The sequence below is a fragment of the Rhea pennata genome, chromosome 5 (genome assembly GCF_028389875.1).
Source record: "Rhea pennata isolate bPtePen1 chromosome 5, bPtePen1.pri, whole genome shotgun sequence".
In the NCBI taxonomy this organism is placed as follows: domain Eukaryota; kingdom Metazoa; phylum Chordata; class Aves; order Rheiformes; family Rheidae; genus Rhea; species Rhea pennata.
The window spans coordinates 36,111,118-36,128,901 of NC_084667.1; the positions used below are offsets into that span (position 1 = coordinate 36,111,118).

The 17,784-nt window shown below is 36.4% G+C and overlaps 1 protein-coding gene across 13 annotated transcripts in view; it reads right to left on the bottom strand.

Moving 5' to 3' along the window:
• The window catches only part of SOX6 (SRY-box transcription factor 6), a 366,958-nt gene that overhangs the window by 19,043 nt on the left and 330,131 nt on the right, over window positions 1-17,784 (bottom strand). For all 13 annotated transcript variants that reach the window (XM_062576052.1, XM_062576050.1, XM_062576051.1 and 10 more), the window contains one exon: window positions 8,677-8,785. In XM_062576052.1, the coding sequence (XP_062432036.1) occupies window positions 8,677-8,785 (109 nt within the window). The remainder of the gene's footprint in view (window positions 1-8,676; window positions 8,786-17,784) is intronic.

The window sequence follows — 17,784 nt, forward strand, 5'->3', positions numbered from 1 at the left end:
GAAAATGTTGGGAAAACACTTAAGGCTAATTTTTCGAATGTGCTGCACCTGCCCACTTGGGTTTGTGAGTGAAGCTAGGAAGCTGTTTGTACAAATGGGGCAAATGAATGTCCAAATATATTCTTGCATTTACCTGATCTGGATTTAAAGTGGGGGATTTTCCGTGAAACAAGGGCTTATACAAAAACTTAAAAATTACCTATATAGAAAGAGTGCCCTTACTGTGTAACTACAGCTGCCAAAGAGAAACGTAATATTTTAATACTTGCAGAAGCTGTGACAATACTGTAATGATCACAACATTTTGGACCACTGGTTCTGTAAAATTAAGTCAAAGAAAAAATGAAGAAAATACTGACTCCTTGCTCGTGAAGTTCTACACTAACTGCTTGCTTCAATACTTGGCATGTCCATGTGGAAGAAAGGCAGATGCTTCAAGCACTTTTCCATTGCTAGGATGCTGAGGCTTCTGAAGGAGAAAATGGTGTGCAGTATAAACTTAGAGAAACAGAAAGCTGTACAAACAAGAAGACTTGTTTGAACTCTATGAAGTGCTCATGCATAGCCAGGATATATGATGCTTTTTTCCTGTTGTATTCATATTTCTGCCTCACTCCCTGGGCTCAGAGAGGTGGGGAGGAGGGGCAGGATTTGCCCTCCTCCATGCAGCCTGATATAATGGTGGCTTCCTGGCAGCTGAAAATTCCCGTGTGCCCGCAAATTTTGCACTGTCTGCTTGAGGCACTTTCAAGTTCCTTTTGCAATGCTGGAGTAACAAAGACATGGGCAGAGCTGAGAATCAGGACCATGGGGTGTTTGACACCCGCGGCTGTGGTATGTGCACTTTAGACTATGTAAAGAATTTTTAAAGCACTGAACAACTATATTTAATTTTTCACTTCCTCCACTTACTTAAAAACAGCTAGGCAAACCGTTGGATGCTTTTAGCATTTGTGACAATAATTTTTTCGTGGTCAAAGACTTTCTACCTGCAGCCTACAGTTACTTTTTACAGCCTTTTTCTAAATTCCTGAAAATAATTGTTTACTATGTTATGGAAATTGTGACAATACCTTAACTATCACTGTGCTAATGGGCACCCCTATATAAAACCACAGGCATTGTAATGGTGGTTGTTCAACATCAGAAATTTGACTGTAATCATTTTTAAAATAAAGTGCAATTCTAAAAGAATCAATTACTGTAGCATAGAAACAGCAAATGAGAAAGCCTTATATTTAGCAATAGGGAAAAAGAAATAGCATTAGACAGCTGAACCTCCAAAGGTAACACTTGCGGAGAACAGCCAGATTTATTATTCCGAAAGTGAGAAACATACTGTATGTTAAATATTAGTGTCTGCAGAGGAGCCGATTTCAATGCAAAGGGAAATCACACACCCCCAGCTCAGATTTTTCAACCCTCAAAGTGGGAGTTCCTCCTGTAAAATTTTATAGGGATGCTGGCAACAACCGGATTCATAAAGTTGTTGCTATCAGAAAAGTGATGAGATGGTTCTTTAAAGACAGAAGGTCTTATTTCTGTCCCATTTGCAGGCATTGAGTTACTCCAGAAGAGACAAGATCAGGCTGAGGCCCTGAATCTCATCCAACACAACTGAAATAAATTGCCTAAGTACTTTATCCCAGATTCCTGATCTGTTATGTGTTATTCCAAAAAATTTAAGCATATCATTCAAGTTTCAGATACAATCAAGTAGAGGCTTATGTATAAAAAACAGCAACCATGATTAATGAAGGCCACGTTTTAGCATCTGATCTAATTAACTAAGATATTAAGAAGTTATTTCATCTTCAAATAATAAAGATAAACTCATGGGAATTTTGCTTATCAAGGGCTGATAACAAGAATTCAGGAAAATAAAAATTCCAGTGTTTGAGCTTGCTGTATTCTCTCTGGAAACATTTCTTTGTTTTCAGACAGCTTTCACTGTTTTCTGATTTTCATCTCTCCCTTCTCAACTGCCATAGCAACTATTACAAATATTTATGTGCGACAAATACTGGCAAGGAGCAGCATTCTTTCCTCTAGTATTTCTGAAGCACTGTCACCAAAGCAGACGGTGCTTTGTCATGCATGTACTACCTGCTGTTTACACCTCTGCAGAGCAGGGTGTTAAACAAGTTACCTCACAGGTTTGGGCTGTGTTGGCAGCTTGCCAAGACTGATCTGCTTGCAAAATCATGGTTCCCTTTCATTTACCTCTATCGCTGGTCAAAGTCCACCTTTTGTGGAGTTAAATAAAGGGTGTCACCCTTTAGTATAAGCAGTTATTTACTACTGGGCATTGTTTCCTGCAAATACCAGCATTTTGAAACTCTGAGTACAAGGTAGAGGAGCTCCTTTAAGACAGGGTTGATCTGGCTTCGCTTAAGAGATTTGCAAAACCTAGGCACTTGTCATGAAGACTGCTCTGTCCCTGGGGATGGAGAAAGTGAAGTTCTGACAGATGGACAAAACCTTGGAGCTGGATAATGTGGCAATTCATTTCCCTTCTTCCTTAGATAATATTTGCTCCCTTTGTTGTGTCTTCTCCTTGTGTTTCTCCCTAAGCCGACCGGGAAAGTAGCTTCCACACTGCAAAGCAGGTGTACAAACTCCCTTTCTTTCCCCAGTTAGCTCATTCCTCTCCCTCACATACCTATCAGCTACTCCACATTCACTGCTGCTGCTGCCAGTGCAACCACTCATCTGTTCTGTACGCTTTGGAAATCTGTTACATCTGTGATGAAGCCTCACACCCTTTCTTTCTTTCTCTGCCATGCAATTTCCCTTGCTACTGGGCAGGCAGAATCCCTCACTGTGCTGCAAACTGCATTGCAGTGTGGCTAGCCCAAGTCAAATACAAATGGGAAGTGCTAATTTTATGGACGTAAAAAGACAGACTGTTGTAACTGCTGCAAACGTTGAGCAATGAGTTTCTATGTTGCTCAGCAAGTCTGCCATGTGAAATGCTACAGAACTACATTCTTATGCTTACTATTTAAAAGTTACATGTTCTTTTGAAAGCAAATCTGAGTCTGTGCTCAGATACAAAACCTGATCCTACCCCAAAACTGTGTACATCTGCACTGGAATTAATAGAATCAGTCTAACACTTACTACTGCATCCAGCACATCACCAGTGGTTATACAGCTCCCCGTCCCAACTGCTTTGCATCCAGCCTGCTTGGAGCATGGTCTGAAATCTCTTCATCAAACAGATAAGGCTTTATCAAATTAAATAGTGACTTGGTACATAGGAAAATGATATGTTTAAACCAAGGAACTTCAGAATTAAATTAAGAGACAACCGACAGTGAAAGGGGACACAGCCAGGAGGAGGACACAGGCACTAAGCCCACGGGAGACAACGGATAAGCACAGGCCAAGGAGTCCAAGCTACGGCTCAGTGACTGACTCCTCATCTAGGCTCATAGCACAAGTGATCTTTGGGAGGCTTCAAAAAATAATAGCTTAATGGGCAAATACAGTAAATATACATAAGCAGAGAGATTATTCCATATTATTTTAAATCCTTTTTATCTAAACTGGCAGGTAAGTGCCTATTCTCAGCACTGTGAACCGTGCTTACCACACACTGGCAGATTTAATACTAAAGGAAAAAGAAGCAAGTGCTAAACACAAATTTCATAGAATCAGGAAAACTATCACAGGACAAATAAACCAAATGAAAACATCAAAACAGGACTCAGAAGAAAAGGGCTTTGGGTATGGTGTCCCAAATGGCAAGCCTCAAGGCCAAACATTTAACTCACTAGCCCCTGATTACAATATATAAATAAACATAATACCTGAACATTTAACTAACTGTTAGTGCTAATATGGTGCTTTTTATTTGTTTCTCAGCATCTTCACAATGGATCACATTTTTTCACATGGGAAAACAGGACACAGAAAAATTATTTCTCTTTTACAAAGTCACACAGTAAGACACTGTCAGAACAGCCCAGGTTCCAATCAGGAAAATCATAAGAGATCAATTCTTTGCAGGAACAAGGATCCGGTCCTGATGGAATTTAAACCCCTGACTAGGACAGCTGAAGGAAACCATATTGCAACCTCGGCTAAGGTAAAGTCAGTAACTGTCAACAGGAACATTTATATCTATTCTGCAGATTTCTATCTACTAATGAGCAAAATCTTAACATGCTTCCTACAAATCTCCAAAGCCTTTGACCACAAGCACAAAACCAGAAGGGGCTGTAAGCACAGTGTACCTTATACAAGTGCAAGATGTATATGATTCAAAAGAAGCAGCACTGTCACCAAAAGGGAGGATCTATGAGAGGAATCCCCTTTTCAGAACCTGAACCAAGAAAACTTCTGCAGATCATCTGAGGTTCTCCAGTAGGATTACATATTCTGGGTGCCCGTCAGTCCCCAGGAATTTAAACAAGGTTCAGCTATGGCTCCTGACTGTATTCCACCACATTCTGGTCAGTTGATACATACCAGTTATGCTGTAAAAAGGGTTTCAGCTTTAGCTAGATTCAAGCCTGTCTTGGTGTATCAATGCTAGTAGGCTGCATTTCATTACCATCAATCTCAAATATTCAAAATCATGAGTCTATCCCCAGAAAGGATGATATTTTCTTTAAAATCATGAGGCTAAGAGAAAAATTACTTGTTTAATTCTATAATTGCTTTTTCTAATTTTGCATACCAGTCTCCAAGCATTTATGAGGCTCTCAAATCATATTTTTGAATTTTGGTAGTTACAAATGTATCATGTATTTTAACATGACAATGAGGATTCTCAGCTAATGATATAACTCTAAGAGCTGGGGATTATCCATCAAATGGTGTCGCAGTCAATGACAATATTTTTGAATACAGTCTGAGTATGATTTTTAATATAGTCAGTCCAGTCCTACTGCTGCCTAAGGAAGTAATAGAGATGTTAATTTATATCATATTTAATATGAAATACTTATATACAATTTTTAAAGGCCTCCAGTCAGATGACAGTTACATGCAACTTAAGCTTTGAATACTACTTCATATATGCTAGGTCACCTCTGAAAGCACACCTAGCTACCACTAGGCTCAAGAAAGAAGTTTCACACATTGGGCAGGTACAACAAATTTATGTCTTAAAATTCATTCTGCAGTATCCTTTTCTACTTATATCTTATAATTGCATGGAGCTAAATGTAATGGATTCCAAGGCTTGCATAACAATTCATGATTCAAAAAGAATATACATGTAGCTTCTGCTTCTTATCAATGACCCAACACTACAAGCACTGCCAGAATTAAAGGAAAACATGACTCTGATCCTCTAAGTCAGATCACTGCCTTATGTTCTAGGCAAGGAGTTGAGAGAAATCATTGCTAGATATTATTACATACGCATTCCATAAAAAGCAGCAGTCTGTTGACATTTATTATTAAAAAAAAAAAAACAAAAAAACTTAAAGACTTCATCAAAGCTAGGGAAACCAGGAACGATTCCCAGATCCAGCCTATCTTGGCTGCATTCTGAGATGGGGCATAGCCATGTGTAGACGAGAGTACACTTCTGCACTGTTTCTGGCCAGCAGTGGGATTAAATTTCGAGCCCTTGGCTCAGGAATAGATCTGTCCTAATAAAAAGAAGGCTCTACAAACAGTCAGTATATATTTTTCAAATGCAGTAAACTTCATAATTCTGAAGTTCTCAAATTCTGGTGATAGGAGTAACACTATCTAACAGATCGAACAGCCACACACTCACTCTCTCAGAATAGCACTTGGACCTCATAGATCTGGATGTATTTCTGATGGAGAAAGACAGGGGGTCAAAACTTGGCCACCGATATGTTACTTCAGAAATATTCGTGTTCCATATGATTGTGTTATTTATGTAACAGCACAAAACAAAACATATAAATATTATCTTAAAGTGTCTACAGCAATCTGTACTCAAATGATATCAAAAAAAGATAGGAAAAAGATGAATTAAAAGTAAACAACACTGACAAAACAGAAGGAAAGATGTGAAACACTAAGTCATAGAAGAATTATGAATATGGCTTTTATGAAAAATTGACATTCAGTTGAGATTGCAGTCTTGACAACACAATACAGTGGAACAAGGCCCTCTTATTACAAGAGGCCAAAAAGTAAGCTGTCGAGTTTCTTAGTAGCCCAATGCTGAAACAGACATGTGCAGACAAGCTCAAAACATCATCAGCACACACAAAATGCAAACTCAGAAAGATCTGTGATAGCTTCATGACAATTAGGAAGAAGAGGTAATATTTTTGAAGACTAACACAGCCTGTTGCCTGCTATAGTGTGTCAGAGGCCATAGTTTAATCGTTGACATTTCAGCCACACTGTTTTCAGTGGGCTTCCAATCTAAGACATGCCATGCTAAGAGTGTCATCTCCTAGAGAGCTTGCCAAAGACAAGGGATAAAACTTGCGTGATATTTTAATGTCTTTTATAAATCCACCTAATAACTGATCTAAGTTCACCTTGTCTACAACTAGAAGGACAAATAAGCAACTCAGTTCTGAACCCTTGCCAATGCTTTTTTCCTCAGATCAGCAGAGGGATTCATCCAGCACTTCTTTTCCAGAGACATCTCTTGGCTGCTAAACCAAGTCTGGAAATCTGAATCCATTCATGAACTCAGATTTCCTGCATGGCAAAACACCATGCCACAAACTGCCCCACTAGCTCTAGGAAGACATATACACTGTCCTTAAACCAGCACACATCAATGTAGCTTAGGTTACATATGTCAAAGTTTCATTCTGTACTATCCAGTAACAGGAGAGGCTACCAGTACCACGAGGTGTACCAGGACAGTAAATTAAGGACATCAGAAAGAGAAAGCTTGAATTGAAGGAAATGAGTTAACCCAAGAAAATCTGTTGGGACTTTATGTCATAGGAATCAGTAACAATGCATCTGTAAGTATGTTTTCATGCGTTGCAACATTTCATCTCAATTGAGGAAAAAAATCTTCCTTTAACTTGTTGAAATATGAGAAGTTGCCACAGGATGGGAATTCCTTTTCATAGCAGTTTATAAATAACTGATTAGTCAGCAAATACTTTTGAAAGTCCATGTGCCTCCTAACTCCTTTTTTCAAAAAAAAAAAAAAAAAAAAAAAAAGCAAAACATCTATCTATATGTTATTATGTTATTTCTTAACTATTTTCTTTTTCTGTTCATTATTTTTCTGTTTAGGAACAATATGGCAGTGGCCAATCACATGCAATAAAGGAAGAGTAAATGAAGCTTATAAATAATAGTGCCCTACAAATGAGAATCTGAAAATTTTGGGTCTTATATTAGAAAATATTAGAAACAAAAATATTAGAAACAAAATTTACCTTTTGGGAAAATCTGAAATATTTCATTACGATGCTAGCCTCCAAATGAATAATAAATGGTTAATGAGCTCCAGTCATCGTCTCAACTCATTATTACGGAGTCTAGAAATCTTCTCTGTATGGACCAGTCAATACAACAACAGTCAAACTGAGTCAATCTTAGAATTGAATGTACAGCTTCTCCATTGTATACATACTCTCCTCATCCAAAATAACATTTACATAGGCTGTTGTTGTCAGACTTCAAAATGAAGGGACAATTCATGAGTCCTTACCTGGACTATTTAGTTTTGGGTCACAAAGAGACAGAATAGACTATGATGTGCTCAGAGAAATATTTCTCTATACAAAGGATATTAATGCCTTTTTATCATACAAATTCTGTCTCTGTATTGCAAGAATTGTTTGAAAATAACCCTTTTTGTCAACAGTCACAAGTTTATTGGTCTTACTCTTTTGATCCAAGAAAAGGAGCAAATTGTGAACCAGTCAGATGTTTGGCTGTTAATGGGAAGATTTAGAGATATTTTAACCTTTTTCTGAAGAGCAGTGGCATAACTAGAACTTGCCAGGTTTAAAAAAAGAGAGAATTTATTCTCAAAAAGAAGTAGTAAATTGAGGGGACAGAACACTGTGTAATATTGTATCCAAATAGGAAATAAAACTTAGTATAGTGACTGCTAAGTAGGGCTACATGTTGCTTTCTGATCTGTCACGGGGTAGAGAGAATAGCAAAGGCATCCACACCCAGAGCACACGTGGTAACCCTGTTAGAGACTAGACTAAGTCATCAGAAATACTGATTTACTTCTTTGGCTTCTGTCAATCGACAGCTGCCTGTCAATAAAATAGTGCTTGCTGTATATTGAATAGCTTGTGAGTACAATGGTAGGTAACCTTCTTAAAGAACTCTAACCTTCTACAAAGCTGCTAAATCCTTAAGAGCTGGTGAAATTATACATGCATGTATTGTTTTGCTGAGATGATTTTCCTAGTTTATCCTACGCTTTTATTAATAATATAAAATGTAAACAATTGCTAGTTGCTAAGGGAAGCCTGTAAGGGAATCTGTGCAAAAGATTCTTTTGCAACATCTTGGCACAGCTGTGTTTCAGGAGGTCTTAGAGGATATATGCAAGAGAAAACTTTTCCTGTATGCAGCCTTTGCTATGGATGTATTATAATTTCATAGAAACACATAAAGAGCGTTCCAGTTTCACCCTAGGATGTAAGCTCTTCTGCACCTATGACACTGGCAGCAGTTCGGCTACATACCATTCTGTGCAACAGTGTTCAACAACACAAGGTCAAAACTGCAACTCACCTTCTGCATCTTCTGGCCTTGTAAGATCAATGACACCAGGGCCCAGTTTTCCATCTTCATTGGGTTTTCCTGTTAACTGTGGGCCTAGATTTTCAAACCTTGATCTTTCCTGGAAAAGAACAGAAGTGTTCTTAATGTGCCATATAATTTAGTTTTATCTATGTGCTATGCATGTATGTATGCACTGATACATGCCTTATTTTTTAAATTGAACAAATGAGTGCATTTAATTAGAAATTTAACTGAGACAAAGTTTCACAGGTTCTGAGTGTTCACATTTATGAAAATCAGTTTTTAATGTGAAAACATATACAGAAACTTTGAAATTATTTTGATCTGCACCTCCATAATGCATAAGTGATTGTACATGCAAACATGAAACACTCTTGGCAGGAAAACAGCGCTGATCTATGCTGCTCACTTTGTCTTTCCACTGAATTTTCTAACAAACTGCAAAAAACAATCATTTGGGAGACATGAAAATTCAGAAGCTGAAGAAAGAGTTGGTATACTGCTAATTTAATGGAAACGTACTCCCCTCCCATGAGATTCAACTTTGCATTTGTATCTCTGAAAAAACACAAGTCTGAATTTTATGCAAGAGGTTTTCAAAGACAAGTATTTGAAAGAAGGAATATTGATACTGATACTATTATTTTGCCTAGGAATTTATATTGTACCTCAGTGGAAAGGGAATCTCTATATAAAGAGAGTAAAAAAAGAAAAAAGAAAAAGAGCGCATACGCCTAGAAAAACACAAAGCTTTGGGGAGCTGAACACCTCCATGGGAAAGCTGGAACTGGAAAGTCGAAACTAAAGTGTATTTTATGTGTTAACCCAATTCTTCAATCAACTGCCGGACAAGGGCACTACATTTGACAGTGTAATACTGTCTCACAATAGTAGTCTCTGTAGTACTGTGTATCAGTAGCTAAGCGTTCAACGGTTATCATTAATTTAGCGTTCTCATTTGAAGGAACATAACATGTTTTCCCTCTTGCCTTGTTGTTACCTCTTCAGACTAAACTTAGCATTATGTTGTACTTGTGAATGAACGAAACCTTGTTGTTCATTACTATGAAACAATATTAAATGTCATGTCAGCTTGAATTTACAGACATGAAATACCAGCTTTCAGCTCTACGAACAGTTTCTCCACGTTATACTTAATGCATTATGCAGAAGAAGAGTGCTGATTGCTGTTCAGCCTATTGTTCAATGACCTAGTTCTGTACTGAGCATGTTAGGCATAAGAATAAAAGATTATGAGTTTTTCTCCTGTAAGATGCTTTGAAACTTGAAAATATTCATAAGGACAAAACATACTTGATGGCCTCGGCTCCTGATCTGTTCCACCTCAAAACAGTTTTGCTTCCTAATTTCATTACTTTTAGATTATCGTTATATTTCAGTGATGAAACTCCATGAGCCAAACCATTCAGGAATTCTTTTGATTCCTTCAATCATGGATTTTCTTTTCTTTCTTTTCTTTTCCTTTCTTTTCCTTTCCTTTTCTTTTCTTTTTTCTTTTCCTTTTCTTTCCTTTCCTTTCCTTTCCTTTCCTTTCCTTTCCTTTTCTTTTCTTTTCTTTTCTTTTCTTTTCTTTTCTTTTCTTTTCTTTTTTCTTTTAATTTGAAGAGGAAAGAAGAGAAGCACAAAACTGACACTGGATTTGCTACAACATGCAGCTGAGGCATTTCAGATACTAATTGCATTTATAAAAGTTTCTCAGAATCTTCCAGTCAAAATAACAAAATAACTCTGCATTTTATATTTGTTTAACTTCATAATTTTTTCTTCTGTGAAATCTGTAGTTGATGAAGGCGCTTAAAACATACACAGAAATCTGTGTCAAAAGAAATAGTTAAAAATGAAATGTGTCTGCAGAAAGGCATAGTAAAACTAGAGGCCTAATATCGTATTGAAAGCTGTTGTGCGCTGTAACAATACACCTGAATCATCAGGACGGGATCTGTTCTACTGGCAGATAGAATATAAAATAAGTTTGTCAAGGATTCAGCGCTTTACTGCAAAGTACTGATTTGCAGTTGAGATAAAAACAAAGATCAGTACTAAGAAAACAGCTTTTGGCACATATATTGTCTCTTCCAAAATATTTGCACTAAAAGCTTTTTCTTAAGGATGTTAACACAGCACCTGCAATATTCTTGGAAGAACAGCCTTTCAGTGTGTTTTAGAAAGAGACATACCTTTCTGCTATAAAAATCAACAGACCCTGCTATGTATCAATATGCACATTTGAAATATCTTTCTAGTCATTCATTCTCTTTGATATTACCAGAAAATATTCTGTTAAAAAAGAGGAAAAAAAGGAAAGTTTCTCAAAGAATATCAATATTTTGACACAGAAGGAGAACAGGGAAAATTACATGATAAGGTTCAGGAACAGTAAAATGAAAGTACTTATACCCTAAAAATACCTGGCTCTTGTCAAACAAAGGAAATGTACTTATGGTTATTTAATAACTTCCTCCTCTAATTCATAAAACACTCTAACAAAGCTAACTACATTTAAATCTTTGAAACATCTTTTAAAGTCATTTCTTTGCTTCCTTTTTTACTGAAAATAATCTTTATACTGATTGTAAAAAATTCAATATTGGTATAGGGATTAGACAAATTCAAAAGAAATGTAAAAAGTGTTCCTCAATGCTAAGAATGTTTTAATCTAGTAGATGTCTACAAAATTCAACAAAACATAACAAATTCATACGTAATTTATTATTAGAGAGGAAACTTGTCCCACTAGTCTCCAACCCTTACTTTTTTATAGGATTTGTCTTTACTCCCCTCCCTTGAGGGGGAGTAAAGTGATTAGTTGTTCAAACTAATAATCCTTTAATAATATATCTTTTCCCTAGTATGAACACGAACTGAAAGGAAGATTGACTCTGTACACAGTATTCCCATATGAACAAACAAAAACACATACACTTTCTGTAAAAGTAAATGTCTATACATACATGCACTAATAAATATGCTGCCTACACATGCATTATATTTGCACACATATACATAGACTACTGGTTATATTGCTACCTCCTGAACCTGCAGTCATAGAAACTTAGACTGCTAAATACTTTCTCAGACCTATTTTGCTGACTTTGCAATTAAATACACCTCATATGGACATTGAAGGTGTTTTGCTTCTTTTGAAAAAGTAATTTGGATCCCTATTCTGAACGATTTTTCATACTGACTCAGAAGTTTACGCTATGCAGTCATGTTAAGCTTTCCCATTTAAATTTCAGAAAAAGGGTTTAGGACATGACTTTGACAACCTTTTTTCATATGACTAGACCTATACAATCAATGAGAGTTTGCACTTGAAATCAGAAAGCTTTCCTTAGCACAATTCAGATCCTTTGTGCTTCTGCATATGGTAAAAATACATTTCTTTAACATTAGAAGAAGAAAAAAAATCTTGTTTACAGCCAAATATTAATTTTCCATTCTGTGATATGATTAGGCACTTATTTATGCATTGTCAGTCACAAACATGCAGAAAACGTAAAAGTTATTGAAAAAATTAAAGTCTGCTCCACTGTCTTGTAGGACTGGTGGTTCTCTAAGTGCTTTGAAATTATGATGTATGAGGTAGATGTTGCATATTAAATATGGATATTTAAATTATAAAGCCCCCGTTAGTGAGAGCTGATGAATGTTAAATGTTATGAGCCACAAGGCTGTGGCATCCATCATATTCACATACTATCACAGGCAATGATGGAGCAGCCCCAGTGATGACAGATAGACTGCCAGACAGTTATCCCTTATATGCAGAGTCGTCAAGCAAGCCTATCAACCCCTGGGCTTTTTATTTTTCCCCATTAAATTAGCAACTTTTTCTTCATGTTCTTGCCAAAAGTATCTATTCTTTCTTCATGTGTAGAAGGTAAAAGAATGATTTAGTAAAGTGAGGAGAAAAGGAAAAGGAAGCAGTAGCCCTTTCCTCTGAAAAAGCTGCAAACTTCAAATGACGAGAAACAAATGTAAAATTGTGATCTTGTGAGAGAAGAGCAATGAAACAGTGAGCACACAATAATGGCTTTTCTCTGCACTTAGATAAAAGCTGAATTTTTGATGTGCACAGTATATTTTCATAAAATTTTATATACTATGTTTTATACACTTATTGGCTATTCCATAATAATGTGTGTGCTAACAGTAAAATTGCTCTTAAATTTATGTGTGTTATTTATACGTTCCCACGTAACAATGCTTTTTGTTGTAAAAAATATTCTGTTTATTAATGTAACTTTACAACCACTGCATCCAAGATCCGTGGTAAATTAATGACATTTTTATTATTTTATAGTGTCATTAAATTTTTACTGATCACTCCATCAAACAGAAGCAATAAAGGCCATAATGCAAACTGGGACACTTAGATCAGGGGAGCAGGAAGGCATTCCATATAGTCTGAAGTAAACTGCTTGCTATAAATGATATTTATACTATCTTTAAGGATGTGAGAATACTTGGACAAGTTTGGCAAAACTGTTTCTGTAGTACAGTGGATTGTGTACTTAAATAACAGTTTACTTGCCAGCAGGACAAGTTTTTTTTAAACCATATGCGAGAAGATGACTGATTGCATCCATCTTTTGAAAAATAATATACGAAATGTAATAATACACTGGGCACCCCTCCCTTCTGGATTACCAAGACTGATCCGACTATACCCATGCCTCAAATTATTTCAACATGCTTGCTTTTTCCACATCTGAAATGTATGCTTAGACTGAAATGGAAAATGGCATGCATGCTGATCGTCGTGTGAAAGATTTTTAAAAAAATACACACACACACACACACACACACGTAGCAAACAAATACATTTTATTTAAGTAGACGTGTTTGGAGAATGATGTAATACCTCTTATTTCAATAGTCTAGTTGGAAGCAGTTACCAACAGTCATTTAAAGAGTCAGTTTCTAGAAACCGAGTGTATATTGGTCATTCACAGAAGCCACAGAGTGCATGTCTGAAGGGATATTACTTCTTTTGAGGACAGTACTTCAGTTAGAATGACTACAAATAATTATCAGGTGTTGTCTTTATGTATAAAATATATTTCAATGGAGTTATTCCCTAATGAATGTTCTAGTGCTTATTTGTAAATGTGACCTATTCCATTTACCTACCATGGACAGGAAACAACAGGTAAAAAATCCCTATATTGAAAACATCAAAAGGACGTTTTAAGCAAACACAGAGAAAAATATTCACAATTTGAATAAGGAGGAACTATAAGACCATTTTTTAGTCTCAAAAACCAAGATACAAATGTCCCAAACTTTCCACCTTTCTACTTTTTAACAGCTAGGACTGAAAAGTTAAATTACCCTCTGCTTAGAATCTTTTGCAACTTCTTGGCACAGCAGGGATAATTACAAATTGACTTTCAGCCTTATCTTTGGATATTTTAGTTATCATGGGTGGGAAGTTTAAACATTAACCTTATTACAACAATGTCAATCATCCTCCTGGTGTGTAGGCATGCAACTGCTGGAATTCTTTGGATGGCAGAGTAGACAAACACAATAGTCGCATTATTGTTACAACTAAAAGAAAAGCAGCATCACAGAAAGGCTTTTCATTTTGCAGAACTTCAGGGTGAATATCTAGAACTTGTTTTTAACATCAGAGCAGTAGGAATTGCTCCAAGGAACCTAAGATACTAAATTAGCAAATGCTGATATTTTAAGAGATTACCAGACATAAAATATATCTTTTCCAACCACTGATTTTTATATTGGATGAATGAATGATATGCCAGTTTCTGTGATGCTGATGCATCTTGACCTTACTGTATTTTTATGTAGGTGAAATACCTAAATCCAATAATTTCACTGATTCCAGAGTATAATCTCAAGAAGCAGATGAAGAGCGACAATTCAATGAATTCACCCCCCAACCTACTGCCATTTTCTGTTTTTGAAGGCCTCTGTATTGTTCATAAAGTGCTCCACTACTACCTTTGCCTGAGAACATACAGAATGGAATAGCATCCCTGCTGCAGACTACAGATTTGTATTAAATAACAGTGCCTGAAAACAAACAGCCTGCTTGAAAAGACAAAGACAGAGAGAAGCCATCAAGTCCCCTTTTAAATATATTGTTCTGTCTTCTAGCATAACTGAAAAGTAAGAGATTAAAAGCAGTTATGAGGAAATTTACCCTAACATTATTTTGCTTGTCTGACAAGCCTCAGCTGGCTTCCAGGTGATAGCACGACATGCACAGGACCATCACAAGCAGAAAATACTCTGAAGCTGTTGATTACCAGCGTTTCATAGGCATTATCATGATATGGGGCTTCCTTCTTTAAGACCTAAGCTCTGAAGTCAAACATGACAATCTCAATTTTGCTAAAATTTAGAGTATCTGGAAAAAAATTTGAAAACAGGAGCACTAAACGCTAAAAACTAATCAGACAAATACATGCAAGCAGAGACTGCCTACTTTTAAATGTCTTTTTTTTTAGCTAATTATTTTGGAAATCTGACTTCTGAGGCTCAGATGACTGTGAGCCCCTGGTTCAAGGAAGGAGTAGCTACTCTGAGCTCTGAACACAAACAAGAAGCATTTAGATGAATCCTCTGATTACTGGTAGCATTCAGTATGTACTAATATGTTAAGAGACACCAGTACATTGAAGATTGTCTTAAAAATAGCAGTGTGTAGATTTAAAACATATTTTTGGAGGAAAAAGAACAGATAGCAAATCTTTCCTAAGATAGCATCTTATGCCCTCCTAAACATAAATTATTGACATGTCCTTAACTATTGCCACACTTGCAGGCACTCCTAAGCTATGGATCTGCCCTGGTTAGATTACTTTCAACAGGATTACTGTGCTTACTGAGCCCCCTTAACCAAATGCTTTATGTCTTTGTTCATATGGTTTTAATATGGTTTTAACCAATTGCAAGGTTATTTATAAGTTTGCAACTCCCCAGTAGTTAGAGTTATGAAGCGTTCAGACTTAAGCATATCCAGTTGTGTGGTAACCCAACTACTGCTTTCATGCGGTTTCCAACTTTTTATTCATGCACAAAGGCATGATGCATGGCAGTATTGGAGAATTTCACAATTAACTCTTTGTTTCAGCAGCAAATTCATACAGCAATCTAGCAGTAAAATTACACATGCATCAAAATATAAACATTTTTTATTAAAAAAAAAAAAAAAAAAAAAAACAGACAAACTGTGGAATTCTACCTTAGATTGATGATAAGTCACTAGTCCTTGAAAAAACAAAGGGACAATCAATTAAATTAACAACTGGTAAATGAAAAGCAAACAAAAGGAGTTTCTATTTTAAACTCTGTATAATAAGCCTGTAGAATTCACTAGACATTAGAGAGCGTCCAAAGCCTGGCCTGTCACTTGTTTTTAAAGAGCTGGGTAATTTTATGACTGTTAACAACATTTGTAGTAACACATGCTAAGATAATCAAATCTCATGTTCCAGGGTATAAGCTGCTCTACTGTCGGGGTCAAAGAGAAATTCCGTCTTTCTCTCTGCTGCTCCCTTCCCTCCTGACCAACATCCACAGATGATTAACTGGGAGTCTTCTAGGGAGAGAAGTTAATTTTCTTTTGTAACATCAGGTATTGCTCACTACATTTAAGGGAGAACTGGTAAATGATATAGACCAAATCTAGGTACCTTGTAACTACAAAGACTCTGAATGCAACCCTTTAAAAAACATATTTTCTTTTAATTATACAGACATATGTGCATTTTCGAGAGACAGACTAAACTAGAAATAAATGATAATTGGCATACATTTCTCTTAGGAAATAGCAGGATTGCTTTTTCTGTGCCTTAAGCTGACTGGCAAGCAATGCAGTTGTTACTCTTGGACCTTCTGAATAGCCATTCAAGCATCTGTTTACTTACAAGACAAATTCGTAGGGACATGGCAAAAACAAGCTGTTTTCTGTAATAGACTAGACACTACAGAGGAATAATAATACACATTTCGCTATAGTTCCGTTGAATTTAGCAGATGTTTGGACCTTGTCAGTAAAGACCTCACTTATTCCAAGTACTTTGATAAAATGCATAAATGAAGTACCTTTCCAAAATGTAGACTTAATGCCATGATTCTGTACACATATCTGTGCATACGTTCCCCAATCTTTTCTGTTTGTGACTGAATTTTATTAAAAGTATTGTCATTCACTAAAATCAGGACAGAATTTAAGAGATCAGAGATGTGCTTACTGCCCTCAAATCTGTGAATCTCCTTTTCTCTTAATCTTCTAGTAAAATATTCCAGGCTGGAAACACAACTTCAGCAAGAAGCCACAGCAATATAACAACCAGCTAAACTATTCTAAGTTCAGCACAACACAACAGTTTTTTTTGGAATGGAGGAAAAAAAAAAAGGAAGAAAAAGAAGTCACCAATTTCAATTTCATTGTGGTGTTCTGCAAACCTCAACAGCACAAAGCAAAATCAGCTGCCCTACACACAAATTCAGGAAAAGAGAGACTTGAAAGAAGTCAAAACACACACGCGCGCGCACCGCGCGCGGCACTGGTCAAGCTTCCTAAGAACCAAGCTGATGGTCTACAAACAATAGAGTATACAAGTGCATGCAAACAGACACACGTAGATATGCTGGGTTTTAAACTTACAAAAGCTAAGAGGCTCACAGATGATGTCCTCACAGACACTTTAATTCTATCATTTCAAACATGCCTTATGATAGGGACACATCAGATTTTGTGACATAATGAAACAATACTGGAAAAACTGTGATAAAAATTGACTATATGAGGCAATAATCAGTCAGCACATTGCAGTAAGTACATTTTTCTTACTTTAGATGTGGGTAATAGTTACGAGGGTTTAAAACCAACTATTTTGACAATTTCAAAAATTTTGAAAATTAAAGAACTAAAGTTTAGGGAGAAATTCAAACTTGAGTTTTTGTATTTTGTTACAGAAATCTTTGAACATGAATAGAGTTGTATATTATATGTATAGATTGCAGTACTTTAAGTACGGTAAATAATGCCAGGGCCTTGGAACTGCAGCTACGGGATACTGGGGACACCTTCCCCTA